General features: G+C 49.3%; 1 protein-coding gene across 1 annotated transcript in view; it reads left to right on the forward strand.

Annotated features, from left to right (window-relative positions):
- The window catches only part of LOC144936487 (importin-7-like), a 45,244-nt gene that overhangs the window by 14,100 nt on the left and 8,355 nt on the right, over window positions 1–22,789 (forward strand). The window contains exons 6-23 of the mRNA XM_078863590.1: window positions 830–919; window positions 1,571–1,665; window positions 4,240–4,324; window positions 6,837–6,971; window positions 7,240–7,339; window positions 7,908–7,984; window positions 8,432–8,548; window positions 9,145–9,234; window positions 10,602–10,767; window positions 11,420–11,580; window positions 12,715–12,843; window positions 14,412–14,478; window positions 16,402–16,527; window positions 17,899–17,996; window positions 18,676–18,771; window positions 20,020–20,103; window positions 20,872–21,008; window positions 22,291–22,505. Coding sequence (XP_078719716.1) covers window positions 830–919; window positions 1,571–1,665; window positions 4,240–4,324; window positions 6,837–6,971; window positions 7,240–7,339; window positions 7,908–7,984; window positions 8,432–8,548; window positions 9,145–9,234; window positions 10,602–10,767; window positions 11,420–11,580; window positions 12,715–12,843; window positions 14,412–14,478; window positions 16,402–16,527; window positions 17,899–17,996; window positions 18,676–18,771; window positions 20,020–20,103; window positions 20,872–21,008; window positions 22,291–22,505 — 2,068 coding nt within the window. The remainder of the gene's footprint in view (window positions 1–829; window positions 920–1,570; window positions 1,666–4,239; window positions 4,325–6,836; window positions 6,972–7,239; window positions 7,340–7,907; window positions 7,985–8,431; window positions 8,549–9,144; window positions 9,235–10,601; window positions 10,768–11,419; window positions 11,581–12,714; window positions 12,844–14,411; window positions 14,479–16,401; window positions 16,528–17,898; window positions 17,997–18,675; window positions 18,772–20,019; window positions 20,104–20,871; window positions 21,009–22,290; window positions 22,506–22,789) is intronic.

The following is a 22,789-nucleotide window of genomic DNA, read 5'->3' on the forward strand; positions in this document are numbered from 1 at the left end:
GCCCAACGGCAGTGAATTTGCTGCTTGTTGCAGAAGTTCACGGTTCAAATCAATGGGGTGTAATAATCGTAATGCGACTACTAAGTGCCGTCTGCTTCACCGTGGACGGTAAAGATCCTCTAACATTATTTGCAAGCAATAGATGGCCGTTGTGTGCGAGTGTCAGGATGCACATTTTCCAGATTATAAAGTTACCCAGAAAATACTCATTTGGGATTATACATAGCAAGCATTGCCTCCTGGCAGTCTCATGCACCAGGTCACTCTTGCGAAGGAGAGACAATCTTTGTCTCCGAGTTCTTACCTGGTGAATCAAAATAAACGTGATACTTTATTAGGCACGGGAACCTGAATAAGTAAACTATACAGGCATTTTAGAATCGTATATAATGCATAAATCTGTTAATGAGAAGTTACCTGGGCATAACTTTGCTTGTTAGTTACCTTCCACGAGAATGTATGACCCTGGACTTTAATCAGTCTAACTCATAGGGCAAGGCCAGTCTAGAGTAGTTCATCACTTTAAGTCTCGTGCTAAACAACTATACGAACGCCACTGAGGGAACTGATTTACTCGCCGCCCATATAGTGTGATGTTCTAGAGTCGATGGCAAGTTCAACCCAGCGATCGGTGACGAGTAGCTACTATAATATAAGCACATGAAGATTGTTTCTTTTTTGTATATAAATAGCTGTCATTAGTCCAGTTAAATTATTTTAACTCAACATTATCACTATCCCTGTTGCAGTGTTACAATGTGTGTATCCTACTATTAACAGATAGATGCAGGGCTTTATTAAAATCCAATTGTTGCTTTTTCCCCACCAGTACTCCCTTCCTCTGGAGCTGGTCAACCAACACACGCTCACGCAGTGGATGGAGATCTTCCGAGCGGTCGTGGACCGTGATGTTCCCCAGGTGAGCTGGACCAAGTTGTTAGATTTGTTTGTATTTTTAGCATCGGCCTTGTTCGCTCCACTGCTGAATGAAGGCCTTCCCAAACTATTGCCATCTAGCAATCCTTTGATGTAATAATTCACCGAGCCCATGCACACGAGTTATTTCATCACTCCATCTCTCTCGGTCAGTGTGCGTTCCCTCCCTTTGCTGACACTCCATCGTTAGTCTAGCAACGTCTCCTGCCCAAGCCCAATTACTTTTCTCAAAAGCTTGAATGACCTCTAATCCATACGTTAAGCTTTCTCTCAATGTTTAAATATTGTTTTTGTGCTTTATTCATTGAGTCAGAGATGGCTACCAAAGTCATGCAATTCTTCGACAGCCAGTCTTGCAGAGCAGGTGGCCTGCGCTATTCATCTGCGAGTGGCTCACTCTGCAAGTGATCTGTTGATTAAGAATTCAGAACTGTCCTTGACCAAATTAAATTTACCCTCACATTTTCTGCCCTTTGTGCCATCGTAGGAGACTTGGCGGATGCCATGAAACCAATTTGTTATTATTAGGGCAGTGTCATCATTGGTCGAAATGGGACCCGTTTCAATTCCATGAATTCTAATTCTTGACGGTTGCTCGTACTCTGCAGTCACTCTATTCTGCGTGCCTCTCCAGGAGGCGTATAACATCGACGAGGATGAGCGGCCAGAGCTCGCCTGCTGGAAGTGTAAAAAGTGGGCCATGCACATCCTTGCCCGACTCTTTGAAAGGTACGGGCGCTTCCTCGTGCTGACATCTCATCCGAAATGCATCTCTCTTTTGCCGCTGCTGCTGCTTCTCTGCTTGCCATCAGCTATGTTAAGTTACCACCGGGTCCACACAGACAGGTCGATGAGCTCCACTTGTTTTACTGTCATCTCCTGGCCCTCTCAACATCGTGGGGTTTGGTTTGGGAGTTTTTGATAAGTCTCTTTTTTTCAGTGATTCGCCGACCTTTTGCCTCCGTGGCGAAACCGTGCCACCACGTCCATGCAGCCAACATCAAAGTTTACGTTCAGCCCACGCTTGCGTCGCGTTCCTGTCAATAATCGGTGAACAATGCAGGCGCACGCGTACTATGCAGCGTTACAGCAACACATCCTTTGTGCTGCAGTTTCGCCCAGTCCTGGGTACGCAAACGCACGGCCGACTTTTATTCTTATGACGTGCGGTCACGAACCTCAAGTGATCAAAACAAAACCGACACATGCTTGTAGTGGTTTACTTAGCAGTAGTGTGCGTGTGTGGGAGAGACAGTTGGTTCAGTAGATCGTGACTGGTGCTTTTATATGGTCTGATAATAAGCCACATTCATTTAGAGGTATATTTTGTTAATTATGTTCCCTTTAACTCTAATAAACTGCTTATTTCAGGCTTTCAAAACACTGCTCACTCATTAAAATGAGCAGAGTTGTCTAGGAGAAGTTCTACATTCTCCAGACAAACGAGAGATGCAAACAACCGTACAGATTGGGCGCTTATTCGGTGAACACGAGCACTGGGAAGAGAAAGGTCCTGGCTGCACCATGCCTTTGTGTGCTGGCCTGAGTCGGAGTCCGGTAACAGGACCAATGCTTTACGGGGGGTGGGGGGGCGATCTTTGTCGTTGCGTGCCGGCCCCTGGGGGTTGGTGTGTGCGGTGTGCCGTCCGCGTCTGGTGCGGTGAGCTCCCGGCGTCCTGCCGGCGCTCGCCGCGTCCACGCCGACCCCCGACGGGGCCCAGAGCAGAGCGGGTGCATAGTACTGGCCGGGGCACCTTGACCCACCCCGGGCAGCCTCCACCTACCCACACACTCAGCTGCAGCAGCAGCAGCCTCCACCTACCCACACACTCAGCTGCAGCAGCAGCAGCAGCAGCAGCCTCCACCTACCCACACACTCAGCTGCAGCAGCAGCAGCAGCCTCCACCTACCCACACACTCAGCTGCAGCAGTAGCAGCCTCCACCTACCCACACACTCAGCTGCAGCAGCAGCCTCCACCTACCCACACACTCAGCTGCAGCAGCAGCAGCCTCCACCTACCCACACACTCAGCTGCAGCAGTAGCAGCCTCCACCTACCGACACACTCAGCTGCAGCAGCAACAGTAGCAGCCTCTACCTACCCACACACTCAGCTGCAGCAGTAGCAGCCTCCACCTACCCACACACTCAGCTGCAGCAGCAGAAGCCTCCACCTACCCACACACTCAGCTGCAGCAGTAGCAGCCTCCACCTACCGACACACTCAGCTGCAGCAGCAGCAGCAGCCTCCACCTACCCACACACTCAGCTGCAGCAGCAGCAGCCTCCGCCTACCCACACACTCAGCTGCAGCAGCAGCAGCCTCCACCTACCCACACACTCAGCTGCAGCAGTCGTAGCAGCCCTCGTTGAAACGTCTATACTTAGTTGGCTGCATATAATGCTGTATATCAGGTACGCTTCGTATCACAAGCTTTCAAATGGTGTTTAATGTCTTGATATTGCTAGAGCTGACAGGGCTAAGGTCCTCCAGTCAAATATAGATGCAAAACATACTTCCAGATTTGATCTGCTTATTTGTGAACATGAACACCGGGAAGACAAAGGTCCCGACTGCACCACGCCCTTGTTTGCTGTGCCGTAGCGGCCTATAATAGGCGGTAACAGCTTTGTTTGCCAACAGGACTAGCACCTACCGGGGTTTTTAATCCTTGTGTGCTGGCCTGTATAGGTTGGTGTACACGGTGTACCATCCGTGTTGACACTGACCAGTGGAGCCTGATGTGGGTGCATAGTCCTGCTTGGGGTGTGTTTACTCCCCAGCAGCCTCCGTGCACACTCGGTGCACAGCAGCAGCTGCCACCTTCATAGACGAAACACGTGATAGTGCCATAGTAATGCTGCTGTTTAAGTTCTTGTTTTTGATACACGTGAATGTGTGACTGAGAGAGGTCCGTGTGCTCGCCATTGAAGCCAGTTCCTGCAAAGTGGATAGTAGAACTCCCGCACGGAATTAGCAAATGGGACCGTGTACAGTTAAGCAGATTTCAACGAATTTGTCATCATCTTGATTTGCAGTACGAGTTCATTTTGTTGGTATCGTATGCCTCTAATGCTGCTGTACAAACATTTTTGCAACTACATCACAAGTCAAAAGTGATTTCTTGCTCACACGAGCTTTAAGGCAGTGCTCACGAACTCTCCACATGAACCCAGCAATCCTACTAAATCTTAATTGTTTTAATTAAATATGACATGCTGCGTGGTTTTAAGAAATGAATGGTGTAGTTCCATGTGTGGCGATTCCTTCCCGTCACTCTCCCGTACCTCTTCGCCTGCAGGTACGGCAGTCCGGGCACAGTGTCCAAGGAGTACGGAGAGTTTGCAGAGTTCTTCCTGAAGGCGTACGCTGTCGGCATCCTGCAGGTTTGTGTGTGTGTGTGGGGGCGCGGAGCTGCATGCACATGTTTTCTGGGTGCTTGACTCAGGCGGGGCATGAACCAATAAAGCTTCGTGCTTGGGGTGCAGTGTCAGATGGTTATCTATGCGGTGAAGTGTGGCACTTGCCCTTGCCGTCATGCGCCGTGTGCATGGTACTGATAATAGCACTTGCCCCGAAATGATTTTTTTTATTGCAACACAACGCGAGCCCGGTACAATACTCCAATGGCCAATGGAGGGGAACAGCAACCCAAATTCGGCGCCGTGGGGAAATTGTACTCGCTGCTCCACCCAAGTGGAGGACCACGTGCAGGGACATGAACATCTCTTTGGGGAGGAGAAAGGGGGAAGGGGAAAGATAACTAACATACTGAGGCGAGACAAGGGGCTAGGGGATTGGGGGAGGTGGGGCGAGGCCCCAAATGTCTCTTAAACCTTTGTGTGTGAGCACATGTGTGAAGCTCACAACCACGAGCTGAGTGGCTAAAATACAGCAGGTTGGTACAGGAGTGCAGATTGTGCAGCTGCCAGTCACATCAGTAAGTTAACCCTTAACACATGGCTCTGTCGTCCCATAATTTGCCATCCAAGCCTTCAGCTTTCTTCAGAAGACGAAAAAACTTGTCTATTTATGTGTGTATGATTTGTTTGTGTGCGTGTCTGTGCATTGTGCGTACCTCTGTGTGTTAGCAGCAGCGGTACAGTGCTGAGAGCACAACATTACAATCTTAGTGACGTTGGCTAGATTTTTCACCACGTAGATGGGTGGCAAGTGGAATGTGAACCTGTTGTCTGCGTCCCAATTGGCCTGCTCTGCCTAAAAATTAATGTCTAGACTAGCGTGAACATCATCACTGGGGCGGTAAATGCAACCAGGCGTAATGCTGGCTGCAGCATTTCCTCATGCGTCGTGCCTACCTTGACCAGTGCTCGCTTAACAGCACTTGCACCTGTGCTGAGCAATGGTTGTATGGGGGGTAAACTTTTGTTCTTTTGGTAAAGTCACGTAGAGAGAAAAGTAATTAAATAATAGAATACGACGATTCGATTGCAACACAAGCTACCGTCATCAGGTAGAAGTAATTTTCAGAGAGACAAAACACAGACACACAGACAGACACACAAGCAGAGAGAGAGACAACACAGACACACAGACAGACGCACAAGCAGACAAGCAGAGACAACACAGAGACACGCAGAGAAAGACACAGAACATAGACAAACAGAGACCCAATGCCTTTGTGTCGAGGCCTTAGAGAGGGGGGGGGGGCAGAGAGAGAGGTGGGTCTGCTGGAGCAGCTGATGGAGCAGCTGATGGAGCAGAGAAATTAGCATGTCAATGAAAGACCCAACAAGACTGGTACATTTTAGAGAGAGAAATAGGCAGTTTTTGAAAACAAAATGTAGCAATTTTTTTGGAAATGTAATGGAATGTAACAGAGTTGGCAAAAGCACAGTTAACGCATAGCCTGGTTGATTACGATCTCCAAAGATTGCTAAAATTAGAAGTTAAGTGTGAAATTTGACAAACAGAGACACACAGAGGTGTGGAAATCCACCCCGAAGCGGCCGGGGGAGAGAAAAAAATGAAGGCCTCGACAGAGGCATTGGGTCTCTGTGTGTCTATGTTGTGTGTGTTTATGTTGTGTGTCTCTTTGTGTTGTCTCTCTCTGTTTGTGTGTCTCTCTGTGTGTCTCGGTGTCTGTGTTTTGTCTCTCAAATTTAGTTCTACCTGATGACGGTTGCTTGTGTTGCAATCGAAACGTCGTCTTCTATTATTTAAATTTTTTCTTTCTATTTGACTTTACCGAAATAACCTGCAGTCACGAAAGCTTCAATTGAAGTTTGGGTAATCTTTCGTTGTTGCGTGCCGGCCCCTGGGGGTTGGTGTGTGCGGTGTGCCGTCCGTGTCTGGTGCGGTGAGCTCCCGGCGTCCTGCCGGCGCTCGCCGCGTCCACGCCGACCCCCGACGGGGCCCAGAGCAGAGCGGGTGCATAGTACTGGCCGGGGCACCTTGACCCACCCCGGGCAGCCTCCACCTACCCACACACTCAGCGGCAGCAGCAGCCTCCACCTACCCACACACTCAGCTGCAGCAGTAGCAGCCTCCACCTACCCACACACTCAGCTGCAGCAGCAGAAGCAACCACCTCTCATAGACTCCACACGGGACAGCAGTGATATCTCAACTGGTCCTGCGGTTTCCCCTAGTTAGACTCGGCCTGACACGAGTACCTGGTGTGGTCACCTCAATCGGCCTTTTTATCCACACTTAGGGACACACCTTTTTAAATGAGTACCTGGTTGCGGCGTGTCAACGTTAGCACTGAAGAGACGGAGGCAGCTGTGCGTGCTGCTGGTGACACCGCTCCCCCCACCCGTCCCCTCCACTCATGCTTCATGCCTGCCTCAAGAGGCGCTCGCGACCCACACTTTTCCCGAACAGTGTCGTTATACGGGGAATCTGTTGTGTGTCTGTGTGTGCGTTCGCTTGCAGGTTCTGCTCAAGGTACTGGAGCAGTACGTGCAGAAGCGGTACGTGCCGCCGCGCGTGCTGCAGCAGACGCTCAACTTCCTCAAGCAGGCCGTGGCCCACGCCCTCACGTGGAGAACGCTCAAGGCCCACATGCAGGTCTCTTCCTCCGGTCTAAAGAAAGATTCTGATTCTTCCATTTGCCACCGGCTTCGCTTCTACACAAAACCGTCTCCGCCGATAGGCCTAGAGCAGGGGTCGGCAACCTTTCAAATAAGTCATTTTTTTTGTCTTTGACCAAAATTGTTCAAGAGCACTCCGCAGCGCTTGTTAACAAGTGTGCACCACTACGCCCAGCTAAACCCCACTTGCTCGCTCGTTTTGAGCTGACTGATGGAACGGGTTCTTGTTTTCTCTGTGCATGCAGACGGTTGTGCAAGAGGTGATCTTTCCGCTCATGTGCTACACGGACGAAGACGACGAGCTTTGGAATGACGATCCTTACGAGTACATCCGCCTGAAGTTCGGTGAGCCGCTCTCTTGATCGTGTGCTGCTGTTATTGATTCCCCCAAGGTGGTACGGTGGTGCTGACTACACCGTTAGGCAGCCTTAACTCGGTTGAAAGGGCACGGGCGTAAATGCTCGTAAGGGGTTGACATCGTCTCATCGTTCATGTGGGGTCGATCTGTATTGAGCAGCAGCACTCTCTTGCAGTCGGCGGTGGTTGTTATATAGAGATAATTTCTTAAATGTGTTCTCGGCACGTGCAAGATTGTTAGGAATCGGTGAAATTTGTACTGTCCGAAACTTAAGCCACCATAATGAGACGTAGGTTCTGTATCTGGAGTTTACAGATGGCATGGTGTTTATGTTCAAAAGCCATTATCCGTTGAAAATTTCTCAACGATGAAACCGGTGTGCATTGTTGATCGAGTCGACGGATCCTACCACCTCAACCTTTTAGGCCTCCGTGTATAGTAGTCCCTGCATGTTCTTCCCTAACAGACTACCACTGTCATGCCGATTGCTGTGCATCTCGTGATACTGATGTGGATGTACATTGACATGCGTCGTCTCTGCTGTGTTCTCACCAGACGTCTTTGAGGATTTCATTTCCCCGACCACCGCGGCCCAGACTCTGCTGTACTCTGCGGCTAGCAAGCGGAAGGGGGTGAGCATTGCAAACAAAGCCACAGCGTGTTTCTTGTCTCGTTGAAACCGTCCTGCTCTGTAGCCCGCCCAGGCGTTTGTTTAACCCCTTTCCCATTCTGAGACATGTGCAAGTTGCAGGGTGGGGGTCCCGTTCGCCGCTGAATCTTGCAGCTCTGTGTTAATTTAATTTAGGCGTAGCGCCAATTTTTTGAAAGATATTGTACTCACCGCGGAGAACTGTAGCGACACGACCCCGACTTTGCCCCACACGCCCTCCCGCATGGCTATGTGGGAGCCTCGGTATCACTAAAGTTATTTTATTTTACATGTACGTCGTCGGAACAGAACCGGAAGAAAAAAAACTAGTGACATCCAAGTGCGTCATTGGAATGGGAAAGAGTTAAGCAGCCCAAGTCCTGAGATGGAGTCGGTTTGAACGTTGTCCGCTGCTGTCCCTCGTTCCCAGGTGCTCGAGAAGACCATGGGCTTCTGCCACCAGCTCCTGACGAACCCCGCGAGTGACCCGCGCAGGAAGGATGGTGCGCTGCACATCATTGGCTCACTCGCCGAGGTCCTGCTCAAGGTGGGTGTGTGTGTGTACCATATGACGATCTAACGCCATGTGGCTTTGAGCCTCTGGCTAACGCCGCTTCGGGTTTGGTTGCCGTCTGTCATCAGTGGAACTGTGACTCTTTACTGTGAGGCCTTGTATTAATATGAATAGTTAATATACTGGTTGTGATTGGTTTATTAAATGATTATGACGGCAAATTCGGCCGTGGTCACCTTGTGGAGAGATCTGGTATGTATGTTGAACTTCTTTCGCACTGTACGTAGCCAACCGTGCTAATGGAAGGTGCGGGGGAAGGACAACAAACTAAACATGAAAATCAGTTCTCAACAAATTAACTTTTAAATCTATACAACTTAAAAGTGCATAGCTTCAGAGGCTTCCTCATGTCCTTGCGTCATGTTGGCATGTGACTGCACGTGTGACCTGTGCCTTGTGTGGATCATTTAATCCTGAATTGTTTGCCTGATGTGGTGTTAACATCAGCATTGGGGAGGCCAAGGCGGCCGGGCGTGGTGCTGACGTTGGTGAGAGTGTACGTGTGTGTACGTGTGTGTACGTGTGTGTACGTGTGTGTAAGCGCTTGTGGACGTGTGTGCTGCCTACAGAAGAAGCAGTACAAGGGGCAGCTGGAGATGATGCTGCAGAGTTTTGTCTTCCCGCTGTTCAGCTGCGAGCTGGGATACATGAGGGCGAGGGTGAGTTCTCGCACCCAACCAACCATAGCGATTCGATGTCTTCACCGCCTACGCTTGGTTGCCCGGGCCAGGACCCGGCGACATCATCTGCGGTATTCAGTGCTTTCCCAGTCCTCCATCCGGGACTGGTAGCAACCAGTCCCTCACCTCTGGCTTTGGTTAGCGACTCGCTGCATGAATTCTGTGCGTATTGTGAATCGGGCTTGTTCTCTTGTTAGTGTGGTAATGGCGTCTTGCAACGTTCCACCAGTAGGCGTACTCTTTGGTTCTTTCGGTAAAGTCACATAGGTATAAAATAAATTAAATCACGACGTTTCGATTGCAACACAAGCAGTCATCATCAGATGGGAAAACCACAGCAAGAAATGCTTTTGCTGAAGTGGGAGAGAGAGTTGCCGTGGTAAGAGGTTATATAGGTAAGAAAGGGGGAGGAGCAAGGGAGGAGAGGGAGGGGTGGGGGTGGGGGTGTGGGGTAGGGGGAGGGGAAGCGCTTGCGTGGTGTAGTAGTACCTGGCAGATATGATAGACGACAACCACTACAAAGCAGTTAGGGTTTTACCTGGTTAATTACATCCTTCCAATGATTTCTCAATTTGTATCCATCTTCTTGGTTGAAGTTATGTCTATGTTTACATATCTGGATGGCTTCATGAACAAACCTTTGATGGTAGCCCGAATGTTTGCAGAGTATCTTGGTCTCGAAAAAACAATATCATGAGAGCCCACAGCATTATAGCAGTGGTCAGCCACGGCGGAGGAGTTCTTCTGTGTTTCAGATCTGCCTTGTGCTCGCGAACACGGTCCGAGATGTTGTTTGATAATTTATATTTTGATGAGGCACATAATATCCTGCGCTCACGATTATACATGCATAGAGGTAGTTGCATAAATATAAACCACTTACAAATGATGGAAATGAAATGCCATTTCTATTTGTGATAGATTGAACGAGAGGCAAACTGGACAAACAAAATAGAGAAAAGGGAATTGATTAATAAATCTAATTTAGATCCCGAATTGTGATGATTGAATCGTGGGCGGGTGAGGAATGGTAATTTGTCTATCCCATCAGTCTCCGTGCGGAGGTCACTTTCATGCAGCAAATGATTTAACATTCTGTTTAAATCCTTAAAATTACAAAATCAGATCTCGGAAGCTGAGCAGAAGAGAACTGAGCTCTGGGCATTGTTAGAATGGGCAGCCACCATACATTACAGGTGTTGGTACAGGCTGCGGTGCAATGCGTGCCTTGCTATGTTTTATTATCCTTCCCTCGCACCTCCGATTCGCACGGTTGGCTACGTACGGCGCAAAAGAAGTTCAACATATGTACACGTGTGTGTGTGTGCGCGTGTTTGGCGGCGCAGGCGTGCTGGGTGCTGCACTCGTTCAGCGACGTGCGCTTCACCAGCGAGCTGAACCTGCGCAATGCCCTGGAGCTCACGCGCAAGTGCCTCATCGAGGACAACGAGCTGCCCGTCAAGGTGGAGGCCGCCATCGCCCTGCAGGTGCTCGTCTGCAGCCAGGACAAAGGTGAGATCTGGTTCCGCCCCCTCTTCCCCTCTCCCCTCTTCCCCCCCTCCCCTCTCCCTTCTGCGCAGCACGCGCCCAGACTCTTGTCGCTGCTTGGCATCATGCCAAACAGATCCCTGTCCCACGAACATTGGGACTTGTGATACGAAAATGGCCAGACCTGCACGTTATTATGTGAACAGATGTATGTGTAATTCTATGCCTGTGTTTGCACATGTGCTTGTGTGTGTCGTGTGTACGGGCACATGCCTGTCTTTATATTTGGGGAGCGGTAGTGTAGTGGTTACCGCACTGCGCTATGAACCCGGTGACCCGAGTTTGATTCACTTTCGTGGCCAACACCGCTGACGATTATTTGAACCAGACCTGGACCTCCCCACGGTCGACTCGGCCTCAAATGGGTACCTGGTGCAATGTGTAAAAACATAAGCACTGGGGAGACAAAGGTGGCCAGGCATGGTATTGGCCACCCACCTCGTGTGCCATGCTGGCCTTCATAAGTATTAATTAACAGCACTTGGCCCAACTGCTGCGAGCATAGGCTACACCAGGGAACCTTGTGGTCTCCTATTGTGTCTGCGTGTGTTCTAACCCTAGTCCCGTGCCCTCGCCTGCACGTGCCTGGCCCGTCGTGTTTGCATCCCCCGTGTAGCCAAGGACTACTTGAAGGCGTTCATCGGGCCGGTGATGCAGGCCCTGCTGTACATCATCCGCGAGACGGAGAACGACGACCTGACCAACGTTGTGCAAAAGATGATCTGCGAGTACAGCGAGGAGGTGACGCCGATCGCCGTGGAGATGACGCAGCACCTGGTGAGAACGCAGCCAGTGAACCGTGGGGCTCGTAGTGCTGACCGTGTGGCTTGCAGCGGTGGGGGGGAAACGTTGACAGGAGGAAAACGTTGGATGTGGGAATGTAATGATTGTTGCACTCGCGGTGAGTCCGTTGAAATATATTTTATTTATATCTGTTTCGATTTAAAGCTTTCGTGACTGCAGGGATTCATATCCTTGGTTGTTTCGGTAAAGTCACGTAGAAGGGAAATAATAAAAGAATACAAATAAAACAATAAAATTCTCACGACGTTTCGATTGCAACACAAGCAATCATCATCAGGTGTGAAAACCACGGCAAGCTTGTGTTGCAATCAAAACTTCGTGAGAATGTAATTGTTTTATTATTATTATTTTATTATTTCCCTTCTACGTGACTTCACCGAAAGAACCAAGAATATATATATGCTTATTCTAATTTGATGCCATTGCTTTGGTTAATTGTCGGAATGCACGAACAATTGTGAATGACAGATGCAGGAAAATAAGGCGGAACAAACAACAAAGCACAAATGAGATGAAGCAAATGAGAAGATAAACTAAACACAAAGTGCCGACTACGAACGAGATCGATGGTGCATATTGAGAGGGAACAAATGAGGCCATGCATTGAAAACTGACTGCAAACAAGACCACTCGTGAGACCAAAATATAATTGATTCTTGAATCGAACCTTTTGATTCATCAAAGTAAATTGTCCTCGATTTAAAGCTTTCGTGACTGCAGGGATTCATCTTCTTGGTTCTTTCGGTAAAGTCACGTAGAAGGGAAGTAATAAAATAAAAAAAATACTTCCCTTCTACGTGACTTTACCGAAAGAACCAAGAAGATAAATTGTCCTCATTATTAGCAGTCACTTGTGGTAATGGTGGTGGTGAACTCGATAGTGAGCACCTTGATTATAGAAGTAGTGGACTTTGATACCGGCAATAGTAGATAACCGTGTTAGCGATGCTTTCTGATGGTGATGAAATATGATAGTGGCCCTGCTTCATTGCAGCGAGGCATGGTGATGATGGTGGTGCTCCTGGTGGTGAATCGTGGCGGTAGTGAGACCTGGCGACGTTGCTGATGGTGGTTGACCGTTTTCTCTTCCACTCCGCTCCCCACCAGGCGATGACGTTCACCAAGCTCATCTCGAACAACAACAACGACGACGGCAACGAGGAGAAGGCCATCACGGCCATGGGCATCCTCAACACCATCGACACCATCCTCACCGTGATGGAGGACCACAAGGAGGTACGGGAACGCGCGCACACGCGGTGCCGGCAGCAGCGGACAGTTTAACCGTCCACTGCCCCCGCCGTGCGGTGTGTGTGTCTGCCGAGTGCCGGCGCCAAGCATGGTTGAGCCCGGTTCACACTTGGATGGGTGATCGTCAATAAAAAATATTGTCACTGCAAGCAAAGCGACAGTCACAATAATAAGACGAATCTATCAGTCCCTCCAGAAAAACGCGGAGTTTTTTGGTGATTGTTGCGGGCAAAAATCGTTGATTATGCGGCACGTTTTCTTAAAAAATGCGATGGAATATGCGGGATATTTATGCAATTTTATGCGATTAAATTGCGGGAACTTGCAACAATTGCGGGAACTTGCAAAAATTGCGGGAACTTGCAAAAACTGCGGTTTGATGAAAAAGAGAAAAAAAAGTGATTCCCCCAACACCCTATTCACTAGGCTACTACTTTAATGTAAAGAGTCATTTCTTATTACTTCCTATGATAAGCAAGCATACTACATCACAGAAAGTGCTGGGAATATTTAAGTTCTCATCTTGTTTTATTTCAGACCTTAACAAACAGATGGCTCAAACTTACAAAACATTGAGTCGAACAAGTTCTGTAGCTTTACAAAATGAATATGCTACAACTTCTGTAAAAATGAATAAATAAAATATAAAAAAATAAAATGTGTGCTTCCTGTTTTACAGAGTTAGCTATGCAAAATAATTTGCCCCCACTGTCATGTAACACACTGGGGAACTGCTTTGCGCGGTCTTTTGCGCTTATGTTTGTTGGCAAATGAGAAAGATTTGCGGGCTTCATCATGGTTTCATTGGCATCGCGGGGTTTGCAGCTTTTCAATGATGTCGCGTAATGAGTGACGTCACTTCATAACGTTCCCATGGCAACAAGGGAAATGGCTGCGCTTGTGTGAAGTAAACGCAAAATTTTTCAACTTTCTGCTAAGATATATGTGACTTTTTGCAACGAAAATGCGGGGATTATGAAATCATGCAAGCCCGCATATTTTGCGCGCGGAAATCTGCAATTTATGCGGCGAAAGTGCGGCGTATTTGAAAAAACGCGTCCCCCGCATAAATATGCGAACTTTGGCTGATTTTGCGTGAAATCTTGCGATCGCATAATCGCGTTTTTCTGGAGGGACTGATCTATAATTAAGCTGTTAAGGAGACAACATCTCCCTGCTTAACGACAGCTGCTCATCGCTGTTAGTGGTCGTGGTATCGCTGGTGAACATTTTTGTAGTGTGGGGATCAGTGTCTCTGTTGGATAACTTAAATTGCCGTGACTCAAAGTGGAACTATTTTTTGTCATCCCTGGAGGGGATGATGGGCTGAGTCTCCCCCAATCTTGGAGTTGAACTCGCAACGTTTTGATTGCGAGCCGCGCGCTTCGCCACAGAGCTATCTTGCCAGACTGTGGATGCATCCATCGTTAGCATGTTTCACGTTTCACACCGTCAGTCAGTCCCTGATGCTGTTTGTTCGGATACAGTTTGGCTCTACACGCAGGCATGTCGCTGATACATTCATTGCGACTTCCCTGGTCCTTTGTGCACAGATCACGCAGCAGTTGGAGGGAATCTGCCTGCACGTGATTGGATCGGTCATGCAGCAGCATATCAGTGGTAAGGCTGTGCATTCCTAGAGACAGCAGAACCATGCACGAAAGAGCTGCACGTGTACAGCACTTAGCTCTGGATGAGTGCCTTCCCATGCCATGCAGATAGTGGGGCTTATTTGACCATACTTCTCCCTTCTGGATAGTGCAGATTGGTGAAGGTGGGCAGCATAGACTGGGAGCATTTGAGTAGAGTAATGGCCATCTGCTGCTCAAAACTTGGCCAACGGGGCTGACATCCCATCCTAAGGTCATCTCTTGTGCTATTGCCTTTCCACTTGCAATCGGCTCACCAAGCTACCAACCTCTGTTATGCACAGACAGGGACATGAACCCACTTGCTACACTGCCATCTCTTGCTAACCTTATAGCAAAGTGGGTTTGTGACTTCATAAGTCTCCAAGCAATCCACAAACCCTCGCCTCCGAAACTCTGGGCCACAGCTGGGCGCCACCACAGCCATACATCCAACATGGGCAAGTTTGTTCGACCCATGGTCACGTCATATTAGCCACTTAGTGGTGAAGACGAGCACTGGGAAGACAACAAAGGTCTTTGTCACGCCACTCCCTTGTGCGCTGCGCTGGCCTTGATAGCTGAAAGTCTAATGCTTCACGGCCCCTGGGGGTTGGTGTGTGCGGTGTGCCGTCCGTGTCTGGTGCGGTGAGCTCCCGGCGTCCTGCCGGCGCTCGCCGCGTCCACGCCGACCCCCGACGGGGCCCAGAGCAGAGCGGGTGCATAGTACTGGCCGGGGCACCTTGACCCACCCCGGGCAGCCTCCACCTACCCACACACTCAGCTGCAGCAGTAGCAGCCTCCACCTACCCACACACTCAGCTGCAGCAGTAGCAGCCTCCACCTACCCACACACTCAGCTGCTGCAGCAGCAGCCTCCACCTACCCACACACTCAGCTGCAGCAGCAGCAGCCTCCACCTACCCACACACTCAGCTGCAGCAGCAGTAGCAGGCCTTGTGAAACGACTCCGTTAAGTTGGACAGAAAGATGTTGATAGAGAGGTGGATCTGGGAGCTGAGACACTGGGTTTGCATAATGGCAAGCACTTTCGATTAGATGCTTTCTCAAGCGAGGTGGCGGTCTCAACCTGGTTGGCAATGACTGCCCTCTGCTGCCCACCGTAAAACACGCAGAGCTCATCTGCCGATATTCATTCTCCTACATCCCCCGGGCACGCATTGAGACTGATGTTGATGAAGAGGAGCTATGGGTGGGTGAATATACAGCAACTAGCCTTTTGCCTGTCCAAGGGCGGGTGAATATTTCAGTAAATCTGAAATATAAAATATAAAATTGTTCAGCTCATGATTATTAATGAGGGGGGGGGGTTGCCCCATGTTGAGTGACGTCACCCGCTAATGGTTATTGGGGAGGGGTGCTGCATGTGGAGTGCGCGACCTTCTTGTGCGTTAGTGTAAATTTCCACGCGGGCATGAATATTAATGAGGGGGGGGCCTCTTTTGCGGTGACGTCACGCACGGATGTAGCACTGTGCTGCGTAGATTTAGTTTTTACCGTCACTTTCTGTAAAGAAACGTCATATTTGAAGCGACTTTGCGTAATAAATTATTTAATTCAGATCGACCTTCCTCTGCGTTAGTGTAAAAATCCACCCGCTCATGAATATTAATGAAGGGGGGGATGGGCCTCATGTGGAGTGACGTCACACGCGGGACGGACAGACATCTCTGGGTGATTCTAGTAGGTAATGCAGGAAGCCGGTATTGTTGTGAGCAGACCCACACACGTGAACACCATTGTATGTTGGTTAGTGGACGAGGGCACTTTACCTTTTGAATTGTGGACCATTGGGACCCTGACGTGTTGGTTGAAGTGAAGGGGAGCCGTGCCGGTTTGAGCGGCGGTGAACGGCCGGGTGACGCGGTGTTACGCGCGTGATTGCGATGCGCAGAGTTCTACGAGGAGGTGCTGTCGCTGGCGTACAGCCTCACGTGCCAGGTGGTGTCGCCCCAGATGTGGCAGCTGCTGCCCATGCTGTTCGAAGTCTTTCAACAAGACGGGGATGACTGCTTCACAGGTATTGGGTTTCCTCTTCGGAACCTCCCAGCAACGGCCTAAGTGGGGGGGAAGGCTTAACCCAATCCCAGCTGGGTTCTCCTTTATACTTGTGCCACCAATTAGCACGGTTGGCTACGTATGGCGCGATAGAAGTTTAACGTATGTTTACTCACTGAGGCTGTGTCTGACACTTGTGTGAAAATTCGTTTCCAAAGTATCTATTGATGGTTTGTAATAGTTTAAAAGTGATGAAAAATAAGAATAGGGTTTACCACACAAAACATGAAAAACAAACATGCTCTGATAATTTCTGCATTATCTTTGGTCCCATACAAAGGTCCCATAGATTTAATTATTGAAGCTCGCTTTGTATGCGTCAAATACTTGTGTAATAACGTTTTGCAATTCTTATATATATTGTATGTAATACGGTTGTGGGATCTGTTCAACCACTAGAGGCTGCTACATAGATAATGAAAAAAATATAATCTGTACAATCATATTCTTGGGTCTTTCGGTAAAGTCACGTAGATAGGTTCAAAGAAAATAGCAAAAAAATAACAAAAAACGACGACGTTTCGATCGCAACGCAAGCAGTCGTAATCGGTAGAAAAAATAGCGGGAAAGCTGCTGAGGCAGGATGTTTTAAAGGTTGGAAATGGGTGTAGCCCAAGGGTCATAAGCGAAGTGGGCTAGTGATGTTAATGTGAGAAATTTGCATGTCAATGTCAGGTCGTAGAGCTACCGCCACATGGAGAAAAACGAGCAACGGGTGGCTGTGTTAGTGAGACATTTAACCTGTTAATGTAAAGACATTTAACCTGTTAATGTCAAACCAGAGAGTCGAAATAACTAATGATAGTCCCCGAGTTACGATGGTCCGACTTACTATATTTCGATTTTACGATGGCGATACGACAAAATTGTAAAATATTTTAAATTTTGCGCGGCAGGCAAACGCAGCAGCTTACGAGGTACGATATTGTACGTTGGGACGCTGCCGGGATGTACGCATCTCCCGCCTTTCTATTGAATTGCAGTTCATATAGGAAGGCTAAGAATTTACCTTGTTTTTTTACTTTACATTTTACTGTGCAATACAGTATCGTAATTAATAAATACATACAGTATATAGTTTATACAGTACGGTACTGTAAATTGCTCTGTTTTGCTAAATTATTACCATTCTTTAAGACTCCTGGGTAGGCTAGGCCATCTTCGACTTACGATATTTTTGACTTACGATGGGATCGTCGTAACGCATCTCCATCGTAAGTAGAGGACTACCTGTACTAACATCGGAAGGTAGGATGGAAACATCACAGCCAGTTATGACTTAAACCGTCTCGTATTCGCCGGCACCAAACATCGCGGCTGCTTTGTGTTCCAGAGATGATGCCCGTGCTGCACAACTACGTGACGGTGGACACGGACACACTGCTCGCCAACCCCAAGTATTTGGAGGTCATGTACAGCATGTGCAAGAAGGTGCGCAGTGGGGGGGGGTTCCAGCATATGGGTTTAATGTTGAGTGCAGAAGATTTGATTTGTGATTGTGTGCGTGTGTATGATCACGTTGATGGTGAGCGGTGGTGTCGTTGTTTAGTGCACTGCGATACAAACCCGGTGACCTGAGGTTGAATATTTAAACTTGTCCTGGTCCTCTCGGAGGTCCACTCGGTCTCATATGAGCACCTGGTGTGGTGTGTAAAACATCGCCACTGGGGAGACAAAGGTGGTCGGGCGTGGTGCTGGTCACCCACCCCCTCATGTTTGCGAGCACCTTTGTAGGTGCTCGCGAACAGCACTTACCCCAACAGTGTGTTGAAGTCTACGGGGGGGGATCTTTTTCCTTTGCTTTTCTGTTAAAGGGTGAGCCCCAGCCACGGCTAACATCAGTGTTGAGTGATATCAGAACCAATCAGAATCTGAATCCTTATTCATACTGGAGGAATCCGATAAGCTGTAAAGCTCTTTCACAGATGTCCAGTAGAGGCGGGTCAGAAAGTTACAACGGTGCTTAGCGCCCCCACCCCAGGTCGACTCATCCTAAAACGAGTACTTAACCAGCGCTTACTGCTGTGCTTTAGCGCATGTTGTCGCGCGTGTACCGTGTGACCCCCCCAACCCCACGCGGTTTCTGCGTTGCGCGTTCGCCTTGTGACAGATCCTGACGAGCGACGCCGGGGAGGACGCCGAATGCCACGCCGCGAAGCTCCTGGAGGTCATCCTCCTGCAGTGCCACGGCCGTGGCATCGAGCAGGTCTGGCCTCCCAACACTCGCTCCGTTCTTCACCCACCTATTTAATAATGCACGTTTTTTTTTAACCGGGTAAGGCCCACTGATCCTATACAGGTCTTTTTCAAAAGTTACCTGGTTATCACACATGATAGCTCAACAAAGTGACTTATCGCGTGGAAATTTACCGGGGCCACGTACTACACACGCGCGTTTCTAAATGTGGAGGGAAAAACCGGAGGATCCGGAGAAAAATCCACGCGACCACGGGGAGGGAGACATGCAGACTCCAAATATTACAGGCGTCTGTGTCGGCAATCGAACCCATACCGAGGGAGTTAACATCTCGCCACCGCTACTGCATCGCTGCACTTGCCGTGTCCAGTCTGCGCTCATTCTGCCTGCGCTACTGACGGTCCCTTGCTCGCCATTGTTGTGTTGTTCATACACGCCTCTTCTCGGGCCTGTTGCTTCAGAATCTTTATTTATCCTGGAGAAATCCGATGAGCTATGAAGCTCTATTTGACAGATTCCCAGTAGGGGCACGGGCTCAGAAAGGGACAACAGCAAACAACACAAAAACATTGGGAGTGCGAAGTATAGGAAAGGTAAGAAAATGTAAAGTAAAAAAAATAGATAAGGTTATGTAAGTTCAGATTGCATAGGTACACCACTTCCGAAGCTTGGGCAAGGCAGCATAACAACAGCAAAAACAGTCCCTGACTGTGTACATCGGCATGCATGGCAACTTTGTCAATCCACCGCTGGATGAGGGCTTCACCGCACCATGTAGATCTTGAGGGTTGTTTGACCATACTTCACCCTGCTGGTCATTGCGGTTAGGCGAATGCGGGGAGCATAAATGCGTGGTGATCACCCATCCAGGCACTTTTTGAGCTCGCCCCTTGCTTGCCTTCCGAGAGATAATGAGATTAGGCCCATTCCTGGTGATTTGATCACATTCCATCTGTTGAGCACTGAATCTAATTTCTCTTGTAGATGGCAGAGGTCGCAAACGGGTTTTGATTCCTTACCCGTACCCATTCCCGGCCACACCAGGGTCGCGTACGGGTACCCGTACCCTACCCGATACCCGGCCGGGTACGGGTAGCCGGGTATCGGGTAGGGTACGGGTATCGGGTACCCGATTGTGACCTCTGGTAGATGGGCATGTCTCGTGTGTGTGCGCTCTTAAACGTGTATTGTCGTCTGTTGGTGGGGAGGTATTGATCTTCTGCGTGCGTGCTCGGTGCGCTGGATGTGCGGGTGCAGTGCATGCCGCTGTTTGTGGAGGCGGCACTGGAGAGGCTGACGCGGGAGGTGAAAACGAGCGAGTTGCGCACCATGTGCCTCCAGGTGAGAAGTGCTCCACACTGCAGACTCATTCGCGAGCGCGTTTTACAACACAGTGCTGACTGATGTGTTCTCATTCGGCTATCGCTTGCTTATAAATGAAGTTGATCAAGACGTTAAATTATGGTATAGCCCACGAGTCTGTAAAGAATATTAACAAGGGCCATTTTTTTCAAATTCGGTCAAAACAAACTCAATATTTCAAGAGCCGCAATGCATGTGAATACCAGATGGTCCTGAATGGGTAACGTCATGAAGCAGTCATTAAAGAGTCGCATGCGACCTCCACAACCACAGGTTGACGACCGCCTGATGTAGCCAAACAAAACGAAAGATTTGTTGCTGCATTTCCCTCTGCCACCCGCCACGTAGCCCCTGCAGCCCATAACAACAACCAGCTGCCCAGATCTGACGAGTTCAGATACAACGTCCCGAAATGTACTCTTTGGTTTTTTCGGTAAAGTCACGTAGGTGAAAATAAAATCAAAATAAAACAACTAAATTAAATCACGACGTTTCGGAAGCAACACAAACCTCCGTCATCAGGTGTGACTGCTCCAGCAAAAATTACTGTAGCGTATGAAGAGAGCTTCGTATTTAAATAGCCCTCTTCATCCTTGCAGTCACGAAAGCTTCAAATCTAGAATTAGTCCCGAAATGCGTTCATACGGCTCCAAATTCTCTTGTGTTCATTGACGAGGCTGAACCCGGAGGAGACGCGGGGAGTGTTGCTGACGCCCCCCCCCCCGTGGCTTATCTGTGTGTGTGTAGGTGGTGATTGCTGCCCTCTACTGCAGCCCCACGCTGCTGCTCAGCACCCTAGACAACATGCACTTCCCGGCTAGCAGCCTGCCCGTTACGGCGCACTTCCTCAACCAGTGGCTCAACGACACCGACTGCTTCCTGGGGTGAGGCACCGCAGCACCCCCCCCCCCCCCACGTGTTCCCTCCCAGCGCAGCAAGCGGGAGCCACGCCCGGGTCCGACTCGGAACCCGTGCTGAGACGTTGAGGCTGTGCTGCCTCCTCTAGCTCCCTCTCGACAATACTCGCCTGCGAGACGTGTTCTGATGCATCGCTTCGCGGGTTAAAATCGTGCGTTTTAAAATCGTCCACTCGTATTGCGCGCATCAAATCGACGCCGTACGTAGCCAACCATGCTTATCGGTTACATACGTTGTTTACAATTTATGCAGATTATCTGCAAATGATTAACAATTAGGCTAATGACATGACCAAGACTATAAATAAGACAACACTAGAAACAATACAAATGAGATTGTGAAAATGGAACGAAAATTTACGTGTTTTTTTTTTAATTGCATTGTAACCACAAATGGTGCCATTTAATCAAATTGCGGTAAATCATTATGCGCTGCTCTTCCACTCATCAATTCCTTCTGCCCTCTGGGTTGGATAAAATTGGTCGCGCTTTGTGCCGCTATTGCAATTCAGCGGTGATTCTTCTAAAGAGAGGTTGATGCCCACTGCTCTTTATGGCTCTTTTTCAGAAGCGACCTGGCCGCAAATGATAGCGCAACAAAGTGGCTTATCGCGTGGAAATTTATAGCAGCCAAATATAAAACGCAAGTTTCTAAATGTGGAGCGAATAACTGGATGACCTGGAAAAAAATCCACACGACCACGGGGGAGAACATGCAAATTCCAAAATACGTGTGTCAGGGTTGAGATCAAGCCCACGACCTCCTGTATACCAGCCAAGGTAGTTAACATCTCGCCACCGTGGCATCCCGTGATCTGGTGGGTCCCAGTCGCCGGACTACGAACAGGGGGAGCAAGTGAGGGCTTCGCTATTCTGTCAAATTGCCCGATGATGCTGGATGTAATTACCAGCGAAACGTCGTACTAATTTTTTTAAATGTTGTGGATTCACTCAACACCGGTGGGCTAAAGTAGTGAACTATTTGTCTTTTGTCAACGTGACACTTTTTTACTGATTGGCCGTGTCGGGTGGTGGAGGGCTACGACACACTCATAAATAACGCGATCTAACCCAAAAACGTTTCTTACGAATAATACTGGTCGCCAAAGCCTACGTGTTAAACTGAGGCGGAGGATATTGGACGTTAGGGGTGGGGCCAGGGAGGGGGGGCCCACTTTTGACTCCCTTGCACCACCAGGAAGACGCATGCTGACGGCGCTCCGCCACCGCCCCATGCTCCTTCCCCCAGGCTGCACGACCGCAAGCTGAGCGTGCTGGGCCTGTGCTCGCTGCTGCAGCTGGAGCGGCGGCCAGAGATGGTGATGGCGGCCGCCCCCCGGCTGCTGCCGTCGCTGCTCATGCTCTTCCAGGGCCTGAAGCGCGCATACGCCTCGCGTGCCGAGGACGAGGACAGCGACGACGACGACGACGACGATGACGACAACGATGAGGAAGATGACAACGGTGCGCAGAGTTTGCGTGCGTGCGTCTGTTTGCGTGTGGTTATCGCACTGTCGGCATCATTGACAAGTGATAACAGAACCGGTCCTGGGCTCTCCTCCCCTAGCTCCACTCCACCTGGTACAGGTGTGTAAACAACAGTGCTTGGGAGACAAAGGCGGCTTATTCATGGCTAGCCTTCATAGGTACTCACAAACAGCACTTGCCCCAATCACCTATATAGGCTGTACGGTGGATTTTTGTTCTTTTTGTAACACTGGACTACACACATCGGTGTGGTGTAGTGC

This window comes from Lampetra fluviatilis, chromosome 16, assembly GCF_964198595.1.
Source record: "Lampetra fluviatilis chromosome 16, kcLamFluv1.1, whole genome shotgun sequence".
Classification (NCBI taxonomy): domain Eukaryota; kingdom Metazoa; phylum Chordata; class Hyperoartia; order Petromyzontiformes; family Petromyzontidae; genus Lampetra; species Lampetra fluviatilis.